Here is a 20,158-nt window from a genome sequence, read left to right on the forward strand (position 1 = left end):
TCTACCATCGAAATCACACAGGGGACCACCATCACACCTGAGGGGCTGACTGCTCGCCAGCTGTCAAAGTTGCTCCTCAGCAGACCTCCACCCGTCCTGGGTACGCCAAGCACAACATGGCCCCACCGGCGGGTTTCACTTGGCCCACTCTTCGCCGCCACTTTCCCGGATCCCAGGCAGGATCGTCGCAACACTTAATGGCATGGATGCCCCCACCAGGAGCGCAATCTTCACACCCACGGGTGGACTGGAGCCACAGCACACTCACTCTGCCATGATCTTTCAGTCAGGTGGGTAATTAGTTGTCGATGTCCACAGGTTTTCACTCTAGACCAGGTGAGCTCACCAATTAGGCAGCTATCTTGTGCGCTGTCCTCTAGGACTCCCAGTGGGTGAGGTTACACCAACAACAGAGGTGTCAACATCTCAAAAACAATACGAAACAAAAAAATAGATATTTTAAAAAACAGAGATTCCATTTATTTCTTCTTAAAAAAAAGACAAACATTTGAAAACAAGGACCATTTTTTATATATCCCCACAGGAGTTATATTTCCAGTTACCGATTTAAAATACTATACCACGTACCCAAAAAACAATTATTTTGGATTGTTGCTTTAACATGTGGTGATCTAGGGACTAGATTGTGCAGGTACATATATACACGAGTTCCTTAGACGAATGCCCCCATGCTTGTTTTAAATCAACACCATGGTTGCTTTTCGTTATTTGCTATGACTATTTTTGGACACTACTGTGTCTTGAATTAATACACACTGTGTTTTGCAAGTACAGCTGTCCCTCCCCCATAGTCAAAGCCAACCAAAAATTGTCAGACATCTTGGTGTTTAATCCAGCCATTTTATTGGAAACAGCGTTTGCGTTCATGCACGTCCCATACGTTTCTATGACTTATATTCTGAAGGAACCAGAGAATGTTCATTCAAGTTGTGTGTCCAGGCAGAGTTTTTAGACGGTGATTAACATTCCTCTGCCTTCAAACATGATCAACAGTCCTAACAACCATACAAATGTGTCCAGAAAATGGAGGAAATGAGAAATAAACATAAACTATCTGAGGATTGTTCTACATTTGACCGTGAACATTATATAATAGTGGCCTTAGTTCGACGGAAGTTCTATTGTAGGGCTGGTTGAGAGTGTTATAGGAGAGGGCTGTATAGACGGTGGTAAATGCGACGCAGTAATTGCATCTGGAGACCCCTTCTTTCTTCTTGAAATGTTAGTTGCTTTGGTTCGCTCTCTTTAAAGGAGAAAAAAAACTACAAATTAGTTTAAGAAGTACAAATTGTAAAAAAAAAAATCAATAAACATAGTTGAAATATGTAGTACAAATTGCAAGTAATGTTTTTCTTCATGTAAAACCAACTCCCTGGCTTTTTCAATGCTTGTTTTGTTTTGTCGAGTTTTTCATACAACTTTATTGCTGAGGCTGCAACTGGGCACTTGACAATATAATAAAAAGAAAACATTGGCTAAAAGCAAACTTATTTTTCTTTAAAAGGTACATATTGCTATAGACATCCCTGTCACTTAAGAAAATGTCATTGTGTGGGGATGAGCTCCTTATGAAAGAACAGAATGTTCTCACTCACAATGAAATTAGTCAATGGCTGAAGTGGGCTGACCTATTCCCTCATGCTGTACGTCGTAGCGAGTGGAAATAAAGTATGATTGACACAGAAACAGACTAAAGTATAGATAAAAGTGATTCATGGAATGCTTGAATCAATCTCAGCCACTGGTAATTACTCACAGCCTATCCTTATTTTGTACACCACACCACCTGTGTTTGGACTCAGCCATATGCAAATCAGTCTTGTCCCTGCTCCAATAGGAACAATCCAGTCCAAACTGCCAGGCCAAGTCCTACCTGAACCAAAACACAAGCAACCAGGGACTGTTCTCACCCTTGCTAGGGCTCATCAGCCATAATTAGCTTGGATCCAGTGACACAGTGTGCCGGAGACTCACATCTGGGCATACCTGACCCACTCAGGATTGACACACTAAAGTATACAAAAAACTGAACATGGTTTATTCAATGAATTATCACTTAAATGATCAGCCTTCGTCAGAGTGAGGATGTATTTTGAGCATAAAGTTAATTATAATAAACCTGAGCTTTTTGTTCAGTCACAATTGACATTACTCCCTGGCAACACGTCCCCGTCCCATTGCTTACTACCAATGAAATCCATGGTACTTTTAACTTTGATTAAGTTGAAACTCAGCATCTCAGTGCTCAATTGCTCCCCTCACGCCTCTGGAGAGGGTTCTACAATAGGGCTCAAAGTTCCTCCCACTTCTAGTTTTTCATGTATTTTTCACCAGGTATCTCCTTTACTGGTGAAGGAAACCCATGGAATAGGGGGCTGCATCTCGCCTTCCTCATGGATGCATCAGCAACTTTCAGAGTGTGCATTGTCATGGGCCTGTTTGGCATTTTTCTCCACTTGTTCTTCCGGGGGAGCTGAGAAATGGAAGTGTCCATTTCTGTGTCTGTGGGCAGAAACATGGCTGATGTGGTCGTCTTTCATCCTCTACTGCAGATTTCATGTAGGAGAACGAGATATATTTGGTTTCTCATGTTTGCTTTGTTTATGTGAAACTAATGATCACTTGATACTTATTTGCATCCCATGTGGTGTTTTCATTGCCAGGGCTTCGGTCGTAGGTTTGTGATTTAGTAAATCCTCAGGATGTAACAAAGACGAGATGGAAGTGGCCTCGGCTGGTAATGGTCTGATTACTAATCAGTGATCTTCATTAACCTGGGGCCATCTTCTTCATTACATGTCTTTAAATCCTTGCTTTCTGTCCCCATTTGGTGTCACGCTAGTATCTTGGAACTTTCTTGCTTGGGGACTTCTTTTAGAATGATGGGACTAGCGAGAATGCGTTAAGGGTCAATTGGATTTCGCTGTAGATGAGGTGCCTTCGATAAAACTCACCTCTGGCCTAACATTTGCACCTGCGTGTTCCTTAGATTAAGGGTCTACACATTTTCACAAATACTTCTGGTGCTGATTACTTGCTGTATACAGGAGTGGGAGGAACATTGGGCCCGTTAGTAGTGCCCTGCCTTTAGGGTTTTGGGGAGGAAATAGGTACTAAAGGACTGGCCTTCAATTTTATGAAATTTAAAAATGTGTCTATTAGGGAGGTGGATCCTGGCTAATCCAATGATTTAAGGAAAGGGATGAGGAAGATTGCTCAAAGAGTAAACAATGACTACAAAAGGGATGAGGAAGATTGTTCAAAGAGTAAACAATGACTACAAAAAGAAGAAACCCAACCAATGCTTCTCATCAATCGATCCATTCATTGGAGCATATCCTTTTGTTATACCAATTATTAGATAACATCCAGTTCAGGAAATGTTGGTCAATACACAAAGTAGCATGAATAGAATGGCAGAAGCATCTTATTATTAATGTTCCTATCTACTGTAGGCCTGGGGATAGTGGTAAATAGTAGAAGAAGAGCATTTCACTGCCCTTTAATTACAACAAATGTGACTTCTGCAGGGGAATATGTGACAAAAGGCAAACTGTTGATGATAATCTCTTAGACTTTTAAATGTGTGGGAGTACTTATCAGTGTTCTGCAACACCTTGTAAGATGACACAAACTCAAAGTCCTATTTAACTTGTGGAAATTTGAAAGGGAACCCTTTCACCCCTACCATAAAATTCATATATTAAAAGTATGTAAATGTGGACACCTTAATATTGAAATTAGATATGGAGTTGCTACTGTTAAATTGTGGGCCTAAGTTATCTCAACAAAACAGTATCCCCATGGTACCTCTTTTTATCTCCCACACTCTCACAAAATGTATTGTGACACAGATGATATTTGTTATCCAAAGCTGGTGCCTCTTTTGTTTTATTTTCTTCAGCAGTCGTTTATGTATCCATGTGCTATTGTTAAAAGGAAACAGAATTTGACTGACAGGCATATTCTGTCAGGCCCATTCCATCTCTATCCTTACTACACACGCCACACTCCCTTTTAGCCTTGTTGTTGCTGTCCCAGTCTTTCATAATAAATGTATCTTTTTTGTGACACATTTCTACAAGGGGGTTTATGCTATGCAATCTCTCCCCTTGTTGTGAAAAACATATTTAAAACTTAAATACTTTAGTGCTGGCCTGAAAGCTTTAGCTGTCTGCGATCCTTATGTAATTACAAAAAATAATATTACTTAAATTAATGATAGATAGATAGATAGATAGATCGATAGATAGATAGATAGATAGATAGATTGATTAATTGTAGGGCTTTCGATCAGCCTCCTTCAGTCATTGCTCAGCTTGAGTGTCCATCACATGTTGGAAAAGCCTTTGGAATATCATACTTAGAATGTAAGAGTGGGTCAATACTCTTCAGTAGGGTGGCTTTGTTGCCAATGTCAATGCCAATGTCAGTTACGTTTGGCTAACCCATTTGGTGCATAGGGCGTAAGGCAGGCAACGTGAATGATGGTGTTCACAATCGTTCTGGGATTCTTGGATACTTTTTATAAGGCCCTTACGCCGCTGTTGTGTCACTATTCGTGATGCTGCGGTAGCGTAAAAAATACCCCACACAGGGCCATATTTATAAAGTGACACATATAGGTAGATGCATCACTTTGTAAACCCCTGCGCCACATTGATATATGATATAGCAAATTTGTAACGCGCACTAATACTCAAGAGTGTCCTGGCGCGGGCGGGTTGGGGCAGATGGGTAAGTCAATTAGATGGTCAGACTAAACAAATGTGTTTTCAGGCGTTTTTTAAAGAGGTGAAACTCTTGAATCAGCTTAACCCCTTCGATGCTGGTGACGGAACCGTTCCGTCATCAGTCACGGCTGAGCTGTGCTGATGACGGAACGGTTCCGTCACGACCGCGCCCTGTTCTGGAATGTCCAGCACAGGGGCGGAATCGGCGCCGCGGTCAAGGTGTTAAGATCCATAGGGAGCGAATTCCAGGCTGCTGCGGCTTTAACAGACCGTGACTGGCCTCCCATATGGACTCTACGGAAGCGCGGGGCAATCTTTCGGCAGAGGGAGGCAGATCGCAGAGGTCGGTTCGGCACATAGAGGGCAAAGCGCTTCCTAAGATAGGTAGGACCATGACCGTGCAGGGCCCGGTGGGCCAGGGTGATGGCTTTAAACTGAACTCGCTGCGCCACCGGCAGCCAGTGCAGATCCCGTAGATATTGCCTAGCGCTGGATCGACTCGCGGCATTGTACAAGAGTCTAGCCGTGGCATTCTGTATTGTTTGAAGTTTTTGCAACAGATAGCCGGGTAAACCTATGAACAGAGCATTGGCATAGTCTAGCATTAGGTATAATGTAGGCAGGGTGGGTGTTCTGGCACAGAAAAGGCTTGTAGAAGTGTCGCAGTAAAATCTATGTGATTTCACTGCGACACTTCTACGGCTTCACTGGGTTAAACCTTAAGCCTCCTTGAAGCTGACGTGAGGTGTGACGCAGGTCTTTTCACATGGGGCTTGTCCCATGTGAAATGACACATTGCTGGAGTTGCGTCTGTTTCCAGACACACTCCAGCAATGCGCCATTTTTGCGGCAACAGATACATCAGGATTCCTCATGTATCTGTCAATCCTTGCGACATGGAGTGCCGTACAGTAAATATAGCAAAGAGGGCGCACTGAAAAGTGTTGCATCACTGTTTTACGGCACCGATGCAACACTTTTCATAAAACAGGCGCTGCAATTGTAAGGAGTAAATTGTGCTTACACTCAAAGGAACTACTAGCTTCCAGAAGCCAGCAGCATAGTAAGGGTTTCATGTGCGCTGGTTCAAGCAAGGATAAAACGTCCCTTTGACTCTTTTTGGGGCTGAAAACTACCATAATGAACAGGGTACAATGGGCCCCTCAAGGCTCCGGTGCCACTGCACCTGCTGCCAAGTTGTTAGCTATGCCCCTGCCAGAAGCCCTTCTGGTGTATTGTGTGCAAAGGCATCTTTATAACCCCAGACTCTTCGTCCCTTACAGACCAAGACTGTTAAAGGCATGAGCAAAGTAGACAATTGCCCTGCCCCCCCCCCACCTTTTAAGGGGCCCGTAAGGAATTGAAACTTCTGTCTATTTCATAGCTGTCTATTTATCCTACTCAATCTTTAAAGTATTATTTAATATAGGGGCATATTATCAAGACAGACGATAAAATTATCGACATATTAGCGGCAGAAAACTGCCGCTAAAACCGCGATAATGGGCTTGATAATATGCTCTATGGAATTCCAATTGAAGCCCATGTTAAATGTGAAGGACATCTAACATGGGCTTCAATTGGAATTCCATAGAGCATATTATCAAGCCCATTATCGCCGTTTTAGCTGCAGTTTTCTGCCGCTAAAACGGCGATAATTGTATCGCCTGTCTTGATAATATGCCCCATAGTTTGGTATTGTGGTGCTTGAATTAGCAGAAAATGCATAATAAAATACACAGCTATTCTCAACTGGGGCCCTTAAAGTATGCCTTGCCCGGAGCCTCCAAAATCCTTAAGATGACACTGCAGTAAACCTGTGTTCATTGAAAAGAATCAAGTATATATTCAAAATAAATGTGGATATATTTTTGAGTATAATTGGGCTGGAAACGATTCTTTTTGTTTGTGTGTTCTGTTCTGTTTTTTTGAAATGTATATGCATAAAGAGGTATTTAATGCATGCATTAAGCAACGTATGAGTATTGGATACCAGTGTTGTTCATCTGGATACAACACACATTGTGAAATTGAATTTGATTCTTGGGTAAGCATTGGTCACGGACCATTTGTTCATTCCCGCACTATACCCAGGTCCGGTTGACTTTTGGGTTACCCCATTATCTATAAACGATCCCCCAAACTTTGAGAAGATGCTATTGTTACCAGGAAAGGAATGAACTGTAAAAGCTCAAAATTCTATTTTTGAATGGAATCTAACATCTGAGAACATACGCTTCCAAACTGCCCCCTCCTACCCAGGGGTCTCGAAAAGCTTTAATGGCTGTCCACTGACATTTTAGGGTTGCTACTAGTAAACCAGCGGTGAAACTCTGTTGAAGAAAATCCAAACTCCTCACTTCACTACAGGAGACAGGTTCACAACTATTCAAGGAACATAATTTTTTGAATGACTCCCAAGCATGAGCATATGCTCGAAGCATAGACGATTTCCTAGAAGACTGCACCACACATTTTCAACTCAAATCTTTTCTTTGCAATCCTAACCTTTCAACCTTCAAGCTGTCAACCTCAGCTGAGACGGAGCCTCCTCAGTTATTAATGGAGACAGTGGTAAGGAAGGGAAAGAGGAAGAATCTATTCCTAGCCCCTCCCCATTTGCTGGAGAAAAGGGAACCAGGGGGCATATTATCAACGGCCAGCGATAATAATCGCTGGCCGTGCGTAGCGATACATTTTTTATCGCAGACTATCTCTTGAATTTATCGCCCTGGTAGCGTGTTATTAACAATGCATTTCTCCAGGGCGATAAAACTTCCTCAACATCATCTCCTACGCCGACGACACCCAGCTGATCCTCTCCCTCACCAGTGACCCCGACACCGCCAGAACCAGCCTACACGAAGGGATGAAAGACGTCGCCGAATGGATGAAGAACAGCCGCCTGAAACTGAACTCCGACAAGACGGAAGTACTCATCCTGGGACCATCACCCTCCGCCTGGGACGACTCCTGGTGGCCTCCAGCCCTGGGCACCGCTCCCAAGCCAACAGACCATGCACGCAACCTGGGCTTCATCCTGGACTCCTCCCTCTCGATGACCAGACAAGTCAACGCTGTCTCCTCATCATGCTTTCACACCCTCCGCATGCTTCGCAAGATCTTCCGATGGATGCCGACCGAAACCAGGAAGACGGTCACCCAGGCCTTCGTCACCAGCTGTCTGGACTATGGAAACACCCTCTACGCCGGAACCACAGCCAAGCTACAGAAAAGACTCCAACGCATCCAGAACGCCTCCGCCCGACTCATCCTGGACATCCCCCAACGCAGCCACATCTCCGGCCACCTGAGGGACCTGCACTGGCTTCCCGTCAACAAGAGGATCACGTTCAGGCTCCTCACCCACGCACACAAGTCTCTCCACGACCTGGGCCCCAATTACCTCAACGACCGCCTGACCTTCTACATGCCCACCCGCCAGCTACGGTCCACCAGCCTCGCCCTCGCCGCCGTACCACGCATCCGAAGAGCCACCGCCGGAGGCAGATCCTTCTCCTACCTGGCGGCCAAGACATGGAACTCCCTCCCCATCCACCTTCGGCTGACCCAGGACCACCTCGCCTTCAGGAGACAACTCAAGACCTGGCTGTTCGAGCAGTAGTGGACCCCCTCCCCCAAGCGCCTTGAGACCCTCCGGGTGAGTAGCGCGCTATACAAATATTATGATTGATTGATTGATTGTCGTTTTGCAGGTAACATCGGCGATAACCTTGCTGACACAACCCTGTGGTCGTATCAGCATAATCCACCCCCTATGTCAAACACGGCCGTTTTGCCAAAATCTAACGTCTGCTAAAATCCTGTGGGCTGCTTTGTAAATATCGCAATGTGAACATCAGCGATATTTGCAAGGTAGTCCATCCCAGGTACGCCCAGTGACGCCCACTTTCCACCTCATTAGAGATGCAAAGGGAGGCACTGGGAAAAAGGGTGCTAACATGCGATTATATATGTTTGCACCCTCTTGTAAATAGGGCGATAGTTTTATCTCCACTTTTTTGGCTTTTTACGCCAAAAAAGTGTTGACAAAGCCCTTGTAAATATGCCCCCAGGACGGGCCAAGCCAAAAGGGTGAAAATATTACTATCCTCGCATTATCGTTCTTTATCCTCATCAGAGCTTTTGCAATGAGAGGAAAAGTAGGTACTGCATTGAACAGTTTCCTCAGCAAAGGGCCAGTCATGGTATCCACAACCAGGACCCACTAAGATTGAACCTTGGGACAAAGAGATTTCCACCTGGCAGCAAACAGATCTACTTCTGGAAAAACCATCCCCACACAAATCTTGTTGAAATTAATTGGATGGAGACAGAAGTTTTGTGATGAAGGGAATATATGGCCGAGTCTGTAGCCAAAATATTCTCCACCCGCTTAATGAGAATCACCATCAAGGTTTCTGTTGGGACAAATGAAACATGACAACACCTATAGCTGGTAGGGAGCGAGAGTGGGTGCCCCCTTGTCTGTTTATTTAACTCTTGGCTGTCTGATTGTCTGTTCTGATACCGACTGATGATTCTTGGATTTTGTTTGGAACCCTTACCCAAGGAACCACCACCGCCACAGTTGTCACTATGTATTATACTTGTAGCTATGCCTTGGGTTTTCTTGAGCCTGTATGGTCTGAATATGAGACTGTATCTTCAGAATTCTGATCTGCAGAAGGCTAAGGCAAACAATACCCTTTCTGGTCTGGAATCGTGCCCCAACAAAATTGAGGTTGTGGTCTGGAAGGAGAGATTTATTTTCCCAATTTATTAGAAATCTGTGATTCTGTAGCAGTGTAATTAAAGAAGATTACCTGCAGTCACTGCTTTTGAAGGAGAATGTCGCAACCAGTCATCTCGTTATGGCTGAAATGCAATCCCCTTGCTGTAGATACCCTTGGAGACAACATCAGCCCAAGGGTCAGAGCACAACATTGAAAATGCAGATCCTAGACTGCAAACCGAAGATATTTCTGGTGTTCTTTGCAGATTGCTATGTGTAGGTTGGCATCTTGTAGCTCGAGTCTCACAGTGAATTCTTTAGGTTGGACGAGAGGGATTCGTTTGTAAACAATCCATCTTGAAATGGATGGTTGGCACTCATTTGTTTACTTGTTTCATGTCAACGCCAAGACGATAACCTCCTGATGCATTCTCCACCAGAAACATAATTGAATAAGTAACCTTTTTCCTCTTCTTCTTTGGCTCTGATACAATAGCCTTTTTATAAACAACAAATCATCTGTTTCCTGCAATAGAGTTCTTGCCCTGGACAAATTCTTTGGCATAGGTGTAGGGATGAATAGCTGAGCAGGAGGCCTAGATGTGAATTGGGTTGGAAAGCTTGCTGCATGATATTTAACACCCAAAGTCCTAACACATCATCCTCCCGGGTGTGAAGAAAGTCACAGATACATGAGCCCACTGGTACCTCTAAATTGCTCTTTTTTTACATAGTCAGGAATGCCTTTTTTCCAGTTTGTGGGCTGTGCAGAAGAACAAACCTTCTTAGAAGAACCCATAGGCTGGAAATACTTCCTACCTTTTGATTGCCTATGCAAATCATAAGCTGCAGATGGCCCAATAGAATTTTTGCTATGTAAGGAAAGGCATGGTTTCGGTCTATGAATGCTTAGTTGACCACAGAATCCAGTTGATCTCCAAACAATTTAGCTCAATAGAAATAATTTTAGGTCTCTACTAGACAGCGCATGCACTGCCTCAAAGAGACATGTTTACAATTCAGTGGGCTTCAGCCTGCACTTAGGCTTACACTTTGCTGGCTTCAACGTCACTCGTGTATCCTTAATTCCCATGCGTTATGCCTCTTCCTGTGTTTGGCCCTCACCCAGAGCATAGACCAAGTACTAATGTCAATCCACTGCTCCCTTTTTAGGAGCTACCTTTTTCCTTGTTTTTGAGCACTTGACACAAACGCTAATATTTTCATTCGCAACTTCTCCTTCCACCCCCCCTCATTCCAGTGGCTTCTTTCCCGCCATAGATCGTGTTTACTTATTCCCCCCCAGGATGCAGGGGCCAGCATAGAACAAATCAACTACTCATTAGCTGATCATCCAGCAAGAATACAATTTAATCAATGTAACTGCTGTAAAACACTTTTCAACGCTAGAACAAACACACAGACATTGACTCTAAATCAAATGTCGGCAGACAGATATACCATGTCCTTTCTTGACATCACCATCACAGCCAAGAGTGGCAGAATTACCACCTCTCTGTACACAAAGCCCACATACCGGAATAGCCTGCTGCACTTCAACAATGTTCACCCCACGGGCACTCAGAGAAAACCTGCCTGTGGGGCAGTTTCTACATAGCAGGAGGAATTGTTCTGATGTGCGAGACTTCAAGAAGGAAGCCAGGACCCTCACCAAAAAACTCAAGAGCAAAGAATACACAGAGAAGATCATTGAAAGAGCACAGAAACAGACGTGTAACATCCCTACAGATGCCCTGCTAGAAACTAACACCAAACAGGACAACGAAGCCCTGATCTTTGTCAGGACCTACCACTCTTTTTCCAATATAGTCAAAAAGATTGTGAACAAACACTGGTGTATCCTCACATCCAACTAGTTGTCCTTCACTAAACCACAGTTTTCATTCAATAGAAACAAAAGTATCAGAGACAGACAGATCCACAGTAACATATAACAAAGAGCACCGAAACAACAGACTACACTGGGACTCCCTCCAGTGACAGTTAACTATCCCTGCAGGAACTGTTCTGTATGCTGTGGGCCTTAGCCCTTTTTGCAGGTCATTCCAGAACTTTTTGCCTTCCTCCTGTATTTTTTCTCACCTGTTGTCGGTGGTTTTATGGCTCTGGGCACTTTATCACTGCTGATCAGTGCTAAAGGGCATGTGCTCTCTATTGTAAACTTGGTAGGATCGGTCTACCCCTTTTTGGCATATTTTGTTTTACCTATCAGTCCCTCGTACAGTGGAATCTCATATACCCAGGGCCAGTAAATTAAATGCTGCTGGTGGGCTTGCAGGCTGCTTGCGCCACCTGCCAAAGTATCCTTTCAAACCTGTCTCAGGACACTGCTACTGCACGGCCTGCACGCACAGTTTACTGCCGCTGTGACATGGCACATAAAGTGGCTGCCATGTCTGCGACTCTCTTTTTATTACATATCTGTCACCCCTAAGTTAGGCCCTAGCTCGCCCTATGGGCAGGGTGCGCTGTAGGTAGGAGGTAGGACATGTGCATTAAATGTAGCATGTCTTGGTAGTGACAAACAGCCTATTTGGTTTCTCACTGCTGTGAGGCTTTCCTCTCATAGGGATGCATTGGAGATTCCCTGATCTGTGCTTCAGTGGTAATTCCTGACCCGAGAGGGGTAGCGTGATCAAGCTTAGTATGTTTGAAATATTAGTGATAAATCCTGCTTATTGGTGAAAGCAGATTTATTATCACTATTTTAGAAATGTCACTTTTAGAAGTGGGCATTTCAGTGTGCTATGTGTCTTTGTGCCGCTTTAGCCGCCATAAGTGTGGCAGGGTATGCTCAGACGTGAGTCCCTTGCTCACTTTGCCACTGGATTCAAGCAAGCTGGGCTGAAGACGGCTGTAATGCCAGAAACTGGTCCTCGGAAGCTTGTTTCCGGTCCAGGGAAGGTATGGCTTGGCAGTTCGGGCTGGACTGTTCCCATGAGGCACAGGGTCAGACTGATTTGCATATAGCCATGTCTGAACTGGGGTGGCAGAGTGGGCTAAAGAACGGTGATGGATCAAACCCAGATCTTTTGACTGGGTGTGAGTGTTTGATTGGTTCAGATGCTCCGTCCAGGCAGCATATGCACCTTGATGATCTTGCCCTGCCTGTGATGCCATGATATGCCTATGGTGGGCTTATGATATGTGCAGTGCTGCTAATGTTTACCATGGTGCACTGTTGAGGATGTTTTATGCATAATGTGCTATGCTAAATACCGTTATTATGTTGAAGCCTAATGCTTTGTGCTAAGTGCAATCCTACCAGTAGTAACTGGTCGCCCTAACTGTATTGTTTATGACCGTGGCCTGATTGGCCAAGTGAGTTATGTAATTCCTGTGAAGTCATGACCAGTGCCTAGTGGCACAGTGTAATATATGTGACCTGGATCTAATGTGTTTTTATGGATAATACAAAAGATATTTTTATATAACCTAGTGTGGAGTTTCTTTTGTGGTGTCCCTAGTGAGTCACTGCTGTGTGAGTGTTGTACAAACGCTTTGCACATTGCCTCTGGGATAAGCCTGACTGCTCTGCCAAGCTACCTAGGGGGGAGCAGGGGTTATCTTCAGCGTGTAGCTCTCTTGCCCTGACTAGAGTGGTAGGTTCAGCCTGGCTTAGGTGCATACCCTAGCCAACCAGAAACTCCATTTCTAACATATGTCCTCTTATGAGAGAGTCAAAAACACTAGATCTTGGCTTCCCAGCTCTTTGGGAACAGAGAACACACACTAATTGTAACAGAAGCAATGTCATGTACATCATCACATGTCCATGTGGCCTCCATTATATTGGAATGATGACCAGGAAAATAAAAATCAGAATTAGTGAACACAGGAGCAAAGTACGGTGTAGACAAGCATCTATCAAACTCACTACACATTTCTTGGAAAAACCACAACGAATAAAAACATAATGTGGTCAGTGATTGAAAAACGTACTCCACATGTGGGAGTCAACAACAAACTCCAAAAAAAAGAAAAAAGGCGGGTCAACAAACTGCAGACTAATAAAAGAGGGCTCAATGATGAAATACCTTGGAACGAACTGAGCCTCCAGCAGGTCTTGGATGACCCCTTCAGAATGTTCGCACAATATGGCTCCAGGAAGTATTAAATAGTTTTTTTCAAACTTGTGATCATTGCACAACTTTGGCACTAAATTAGAACGGTGTAATAATTTCCTACACAAGGAGAAGGTCAGGAGTATCAATTGTAGAAACTCTCCTTATCTCATATGTTCTGTCACGGCATGTCCATAAAAAAGTATTGGCTGCATGATACTCAAGTAAGTTGACACGAGTCTCCTTGGCCCTATTAAATACTGATATGAATTCTCATGACGCAGTTCCTGGATATACAACAAACTGCATGATAATGGGAATTCATAACTGCAAAATAACCCCCTAACATGGTTAGAGTTCATTGTCCCAATAAGAAAAATAATTGTAGCGATTACAGTAATGCCAAATGTAGGCATACTTTATTTATCTTTAAGGAGCATTTCTTCGCTCCAATAGGGAATGCCCCTTGTGAACAAACCTGCTTTACAGCACGATAGCCCCAAATATAAACTCAGGGTCATTGAGTGACTGCAATCCCAGAATGCTCAGACCAGATTGGATGCGCTCATCAAGTAAATACCATGTAACGGCACTCCTGGGCCTCCGCACACACATAGGCTCCCATGTCGGTGTTGACAATCTGCTCCATCAGTACGAGCCCATGCATTGACGCCCAGGTCCCTTAACCAACATACCCGCGCACCTGGGGTGAGTAGCTTCATTTACAGACCACACCTGTGCCAGCCCCTGGGAATAATTAGTCCTGCAGCCCCACTGGTCTGTTTTCTTTTCCAACGAGGTCCAGCTGGACCAGGCCCGGGTGACATAATCTCTCCGCTTTGGCTTTTCGTGACCACAAGCCGGGGAGAGCGGGATCACAGTAGGTGATATGGATGGTAGGGACCCTTGACAATGTCGGTAAATCCATACGTTGGCAGCCTTGCCTTGAGCTCTTTGAGCATTTGGCCTTACATTTATCCAGTTGTGTTTGACGTCGCTACAAGGATAATCTGCGTAGTTTTGGTATGGATATCTGTATTTTCCTTGACAAGTTGGCACTTTAACAACTTTTCTCTCCCCTGCCACAAATTTGCCCCCTACAGGGGAACCCAGTGCTTGACTACAGGCCCAACCCTCCTCTGCCCTCCACGAGAGGGAAAATGTACCCAGTACTAGGGTAAGTGAAGAAATACATAGCAAGCCACTATATATGTACACATCCCACAACCTTCTTGCTTCACATTTGTTTGTTTGTATGTCCTCTTGAACACAACTGCTAAACCACCAATATGGTTTGTTCAAGTCTGGTTATAAAACTGAAAAATATATGTATGTGACAGCGATGTACCATACTGGGGATCGCAACGCTGATGTGAAGCATTGCAGGGGCAAAATGGTGTGCTATGTTGTAATAAACGCGGAACCAGAATGTGGTGCACAATAATCACAGCTTGTAGTATATGAGGGCACACATACATAAGGGTATTGTGCATGTCTCATATATAAATACTCACTTTAATATATATACTGCCTTGCATGCCTGACTTAGTATGCATGCCACATGAAAACTTCTGAGGCCATAATATATGTCGCCAGGGGAGTTCTAGAAAAACAAACCTGCCCTGACGAATACCCAGGAAACTTAAACAGCCTGTAGTGTCAGTAGGCGTGGCTCCTCTGTAATGGCAGAGTAATGTTGTCTCTTTGCTCAGAGCCAGCAGATGAAAAATAAAATGATGATAAAACAATTTTATTATCAATTTATTTATCACTGACTGACAGAGTCGATGGAGTCAGGGCCGGGCCAGGCCATGGCAGAGAGGAGGGGTGATGGGCACTGTAAGTGCGTATGTCGGTTTGACCGGTCGTCTTAGGACGGCCAAGCAGACATGCACATTTATATTTCTCCAGCCCAGCTGAGTTGCACACCAGGGTGGAGAAAAGGCAGAGGCTCACTGAGTGAGCGTCAGACCAGCCTGCTCAGGCAAATCTCAGCATTTCTCTCATGCTACATATAGCATGAGAGCAGTGTCTGGCTTGGGTGGGGAGCCTGTGATGTGTGGCCCATGGACTGGCAGGAGGAGAGGAGCATTAAGGCGGCCAACAGCATCATCAGCAAGTCTTTTTATTTATTATTATCCCCTAAACTCCCTCCCTCCACGCCACCCCACCACTTTAGATTAGCGGCAGTCGCCACTCAGCGAAGGGCAAAAACATATTGGTGCTATTTGGGTCATAGGACCATAGTATCCTTTGTGCCCATTTCATAGTTAATTTTAACCTCTGCCATCCACCACACCAATAAAGGGATACCTTGGGAGTGGATGAGGATTTTTAATTTTGTCCCATTAGATAGCAATATGCAATGAGCTCCCTGGAACACAGTCGAGCCCACCCTGACTTTTAGGGATCAGGGTGAACCTGATGATGAAGCATGCCACTATTATAGTGTGTGAGGGTTACTTATAAAACAGGATTGATTTCCCTTTCCCTGCCTCCTAATGAAGTGTGGCATGTACCAACCACCCTCTTGAATTGAGTCTCTACTAGCAGAGGGATACCTTTATGTTTATTGTGTAGTTTTTATGGTGTACGTGTCCACTCATCCTTTGACACACGAAAGGATCTCCCCACCTTCCCAAGCTCAGAAGTTCCCATGAACTCCTTTACCAAAGTTTTGAGAACACGTTAAAAAATAAACATGATGTAAATATTACATTAAATGTAACCAGTGTTTTACATTTTAAGACTTTCAGTGTTTACTGTTTTTTGCCACTTTGTCCCGTTCTGAATATTTACCACGCACTTACGAATGCCTGATTTAAATATTTCTTGGGAAAACCCTTTCTAAGTTCTATCCAAGTTCATTAGTAGAGTCGGTTTCTCTCCGGCCTCTTTCTAATGGAGGTTGGCCTTCTTTTCTCATCGATACCTGGAGTGCTGCACGCCGGTCACTGTGAAGAAGACAGCTGCTTGCAGAGAGGTAGAGTACTTAAGTTTGCCAACCATTGCAAAGTTCCCTGTAAATGTCCTCATAGGCCCGGCTGTGAGTCTTGTATCACTATTTTAATTTTTATACCCATCTTAGCGAGAAAAGCCCATAAGTTATGCCATACGCCATAACACATGGCTAAAAGACAATAACATTGACAACGCTAATAGTTCTTGAATTGCCGGGACCTAGTGGATTTGCCAATGCTTGTTTAATATTGCAGCCTTTTCAGATGTGTCAGCCTTCCAGTCTCTCAACCACATCTGTCCCCTGGCCACAATTACTCTTCTGGGAGCCACAGATGATGCCTTCAGATCATCACAAAATACAGCCGACATCAATCTGGACTTTTGCTCCCTACGGTTAGCAGACCTGAAAAATGTCACTTTGTGCAAGTCTCAATATCTTTCCCCTAAGATTGTGTTATATAGAGTGAATCGCCCCCTGATCTCATAGCTGAATAGTCTTTTCCGAGCCACTTCTGTATTTTTGTCCACAGCCTCAGGAAAAGAGTTTTCAGGACTCCCGCCAAAGTAGCCAGAATCGCACCAGCATTCAGAGTCAGGTAATATTAAGTCTCCATCAATAGATAAAGCTTCTGCATGAAACTAGGAATAGAAAGACAGTCAAGGTCCTTCAACTCCCTCAAAATCAAGGATTTTACTTTTTCGTGCAAAGGCAGAGCTGGCCCAAGATGCTTAGTACAGTGAGGTAAACGACTTGAAGAATTCCCCGTTTCATTCTCTCCCAAAGGAAAGGATAAATGATTTCTTACCCGAGCCAAAATCTCCTCCACTTCCCTCTCTCCTCAATTAATTCCCCTTTGACGAGGAGGGACACGGGGGTGGCGGGAAGGAAAGAGAAAAGTGAAATTATTCTCTTTTCTTGTCCTTGTTTTCCCTTCTATTAGCTCTGTCAGAAGCAAGAGCCTCCTGTACCGCTTCTGGCACCATCCTGTTTGTACCTGAACATGGTTTAGTTTCCCCTAGCAGTTTATTGACTAGCCACACAGTGGCGCTATAACATAAAACATACCTGAAGCAGGCCTCTGTGCTGTTCATATTCGCATAACCCCGATTGGATCACCTGCTACCGTCCTTGAGTAAGATGAAGTTTGCATGACACAAGGTAACTGAGCAGGTTCCCCCACCTTGCTTCAGGAAACCGCTTTCTCTGACAGCAGCACGATTCGACATGATTCAGCACATGGTCTGTTGTAGCAGAACAAGGATCTAGCATAGCGTAATATGGTGGCCTAGCAGTGGAAGTGTGAGCAGCTGCAGTCAGTCTGTGCACGGCTGATTATGTATGTCCGGCCCTGTGTGCAGGTGTGTGTGTAATTATATCTTTTCAGCTCAAACAGTGCATGTACTTTTTGTGCATTGTTGGGTTGACCTTAGTTTTGTTTTGCCTTTTTTCCACTTTTCTTGTATACCCTACACACCTTTAGGAACTTTTACCACCTACTTTTAACAAGGAGGTATTTTGAGGTGGTATTTTCCACTGAGTTTCAATACCCTCTCATATATTTAATTGGGTTTCATTTACCACACTTGTCTTGTGTCTGCCAATTATCAGATGTAGTAAATAGCGCATGTGTTAAATATCACATGCGCTACAGGCGAATAAAAATGAATAAGGTAAGCAGTTTTACCTCCTGATCAAACGGGTTGCTAAATTCATGGCCTCTTTATCTTTGTATTCAGCTGACTGCCGGTTGATGCCATGACCATTTTTACCATAATACTGAAACTGAGCTGTGTGGATTACACTTTGCTCATCCTTGAATGTTTACTCAGTTAAGTTGTCTGTCCAGCGCCATGTACACATTCCAATCTATTCACTTTGCAGTGAGCACTGCATTATCTCCGTTTCATTGTCAAACACCCAATGATGATAAAATATAACCAAATGAATAGTTACCTCTTGACGTTTGTAGACTGTTATTTTGGAATTTATTAACACTTGTATCTGTATGTTCTCATCTAACTTGGAACTGAACAGATAGACTAGCAATTAATGCAAATAAAACCTTGAGAACCATTGTTTCTCTTATAGTGTAAATAGAAAAGGCAGGCTTAAAAAAATACAAAGCGAAACATCAGGCGACCTGGCAGAATGAGCCGGGTATGTGAGTGATCGACAACATTATCTTCAGAATGGCAATTCTGTTCCCCATAAGAGCAGTGGTTCTGCTGCACAGATGAGATCAGAGGAAAATAATACTCTATTAAATCCAGATTAAACTCACTCCTGGTCCCACGTGCATTGAAGAGCTCACTCATCATAACTTAATCTCAGTATCTAAACAGCGTGTTCATTTCCCTCCCCCCCCCCCCCCGAAGCATTATTTTATTTATTACCTAATACATTTATTTTTGCTTTTACTGTTTCTTTTTTAAAGGAAACTAACCCAGATTTTTACAAAAAGTCAGGGTTCCTCTCACATGTCCAGAGGTGCAGGCCAGTACTGGTGAAGGAGTGGTATCAGTTCCTAATTTGAGCCGGTGCTTGCCGGTGGGGCCACCAACACTTATTTTTCCTTATCAGACATTTACTGAGAGCAAGACAGGGAAAAACACATGAAGTAGAAATACAGAAAAAAGTCCCAAATGGGAGAACGCAGGATCCTGCAAGAGTGAGAAAAAGGGGAAGGGGGTGTCTGTTAGAGGGGGCATGTGGTAAATTGCAGACTGCGCAGCCCTGGTATTCTGCCATGGAACAGCGCCAGCCGCAGACTTCTCGGTAGAGCTTTGGCCGCTGGTACTTATTCTTTTAAATATGAAGCACCAAGTGGGATCACTTTTAGGTGGATTATTGGATTGTCGGTGTGTGATTGACTGTGCAGTTTGTCATGACTCCCCACATACACAGACGCAATAGTACATTTTCTGTATTGTTTTAGAAAATGTTTTAACGTGAAACCTCGTGCTTTAATTGCCTTAATATTAGTAGTACTTGTAATTTTTACAACGTTGGCAACACTGCTTACTCAAGCCTTAGCCTGTAAGCTTGCATCCAATGCTCCATCCATCCTTGCTCTCATTAGTCAACCACTCACACATGCACTCAACTAACTCAGCTCGAACTCGTTCATTCATTCTTTCACCCGTGCACTCACTCATCCCTGATGACTCATTTTCCCTTTCACCCACTCACCCATGCAAATTATTCATTCATTGAATAAGCACTTTATACAATGACTGTCCATGCCTATCGGCTCTGCCAATGCTTGTTTTATAGAACAAATGGGAGTTTCTACTTACTGCAACTGTTTGTCATGCGCTGCATTGTCCAAGTACCGTCCCGTTTTGCCCAGGAATGCCGACCTGTAGGTGGAGCTGGTTTCCCCATGTTGTTTCACAGTGATGTCATAACGGCCAATACCAACTGGATTCTGGAATGATTTGCATGAATGGGGTTTAAACACAGGATGTTATTACAATGTTTGAAATTGTAAAGAAATCTTCAATCAGTGATACCAGAAAAAAAGTAAATCTCCGTAATCAATGACCAGAAAAAACCACAGCACGTGTAAGACCTGTAGATCCGTAAGAACGTGGTTGAATTCCAAAAAGGTGGGATATAAAAA

At 43.9% G+C, this 20,158-nt stretch overlaps 1 protein-coding gene across 1 annotated transcript in view; it reads right to left on the reverse strand.

The window, feature by feature from the left end:
- Window positions 1-528: 528 nt before the first annotated feature.
- Window positions 529-20,158, reverse strand: part of CIMAP2 (ciliary microtubule associated protein 2) — a 204,049-nt gene continuing 184,419 nt past the window's right edge. The window contains exons 9-10 of the mRNA XM_078673440.1: window positions 19,833-19,963; window positions 529-1,264 (exon numbers count right to left, since the gene is read on the reverse strand). Of these exons, the coding sequence (XP_078529566.1) occupies window positions 1,123-1,264; window positions 19,833-19,963 (273 nt within the window). The 3' untranslated portion in view covers window positions 529-1,122. The remainder of the gene's footprint in view (window positions 1,265-19,832; window positions 19,964-20,158) is intronic.

The sequence above is a fragment of the Lissotriton helveticus genome, chromosome 1_2 (assembly GCF_964261635.1).
Source record: "Lissotriton helveticus chromosome 1_2, aLisHel1.1, whole genome shotgun sequence".
NCBI lineage: Eukaryota > Metazoa > Chordata > Amphibia > Caudata > Salamandridae > Lissotriton > Lissotriton helveticus.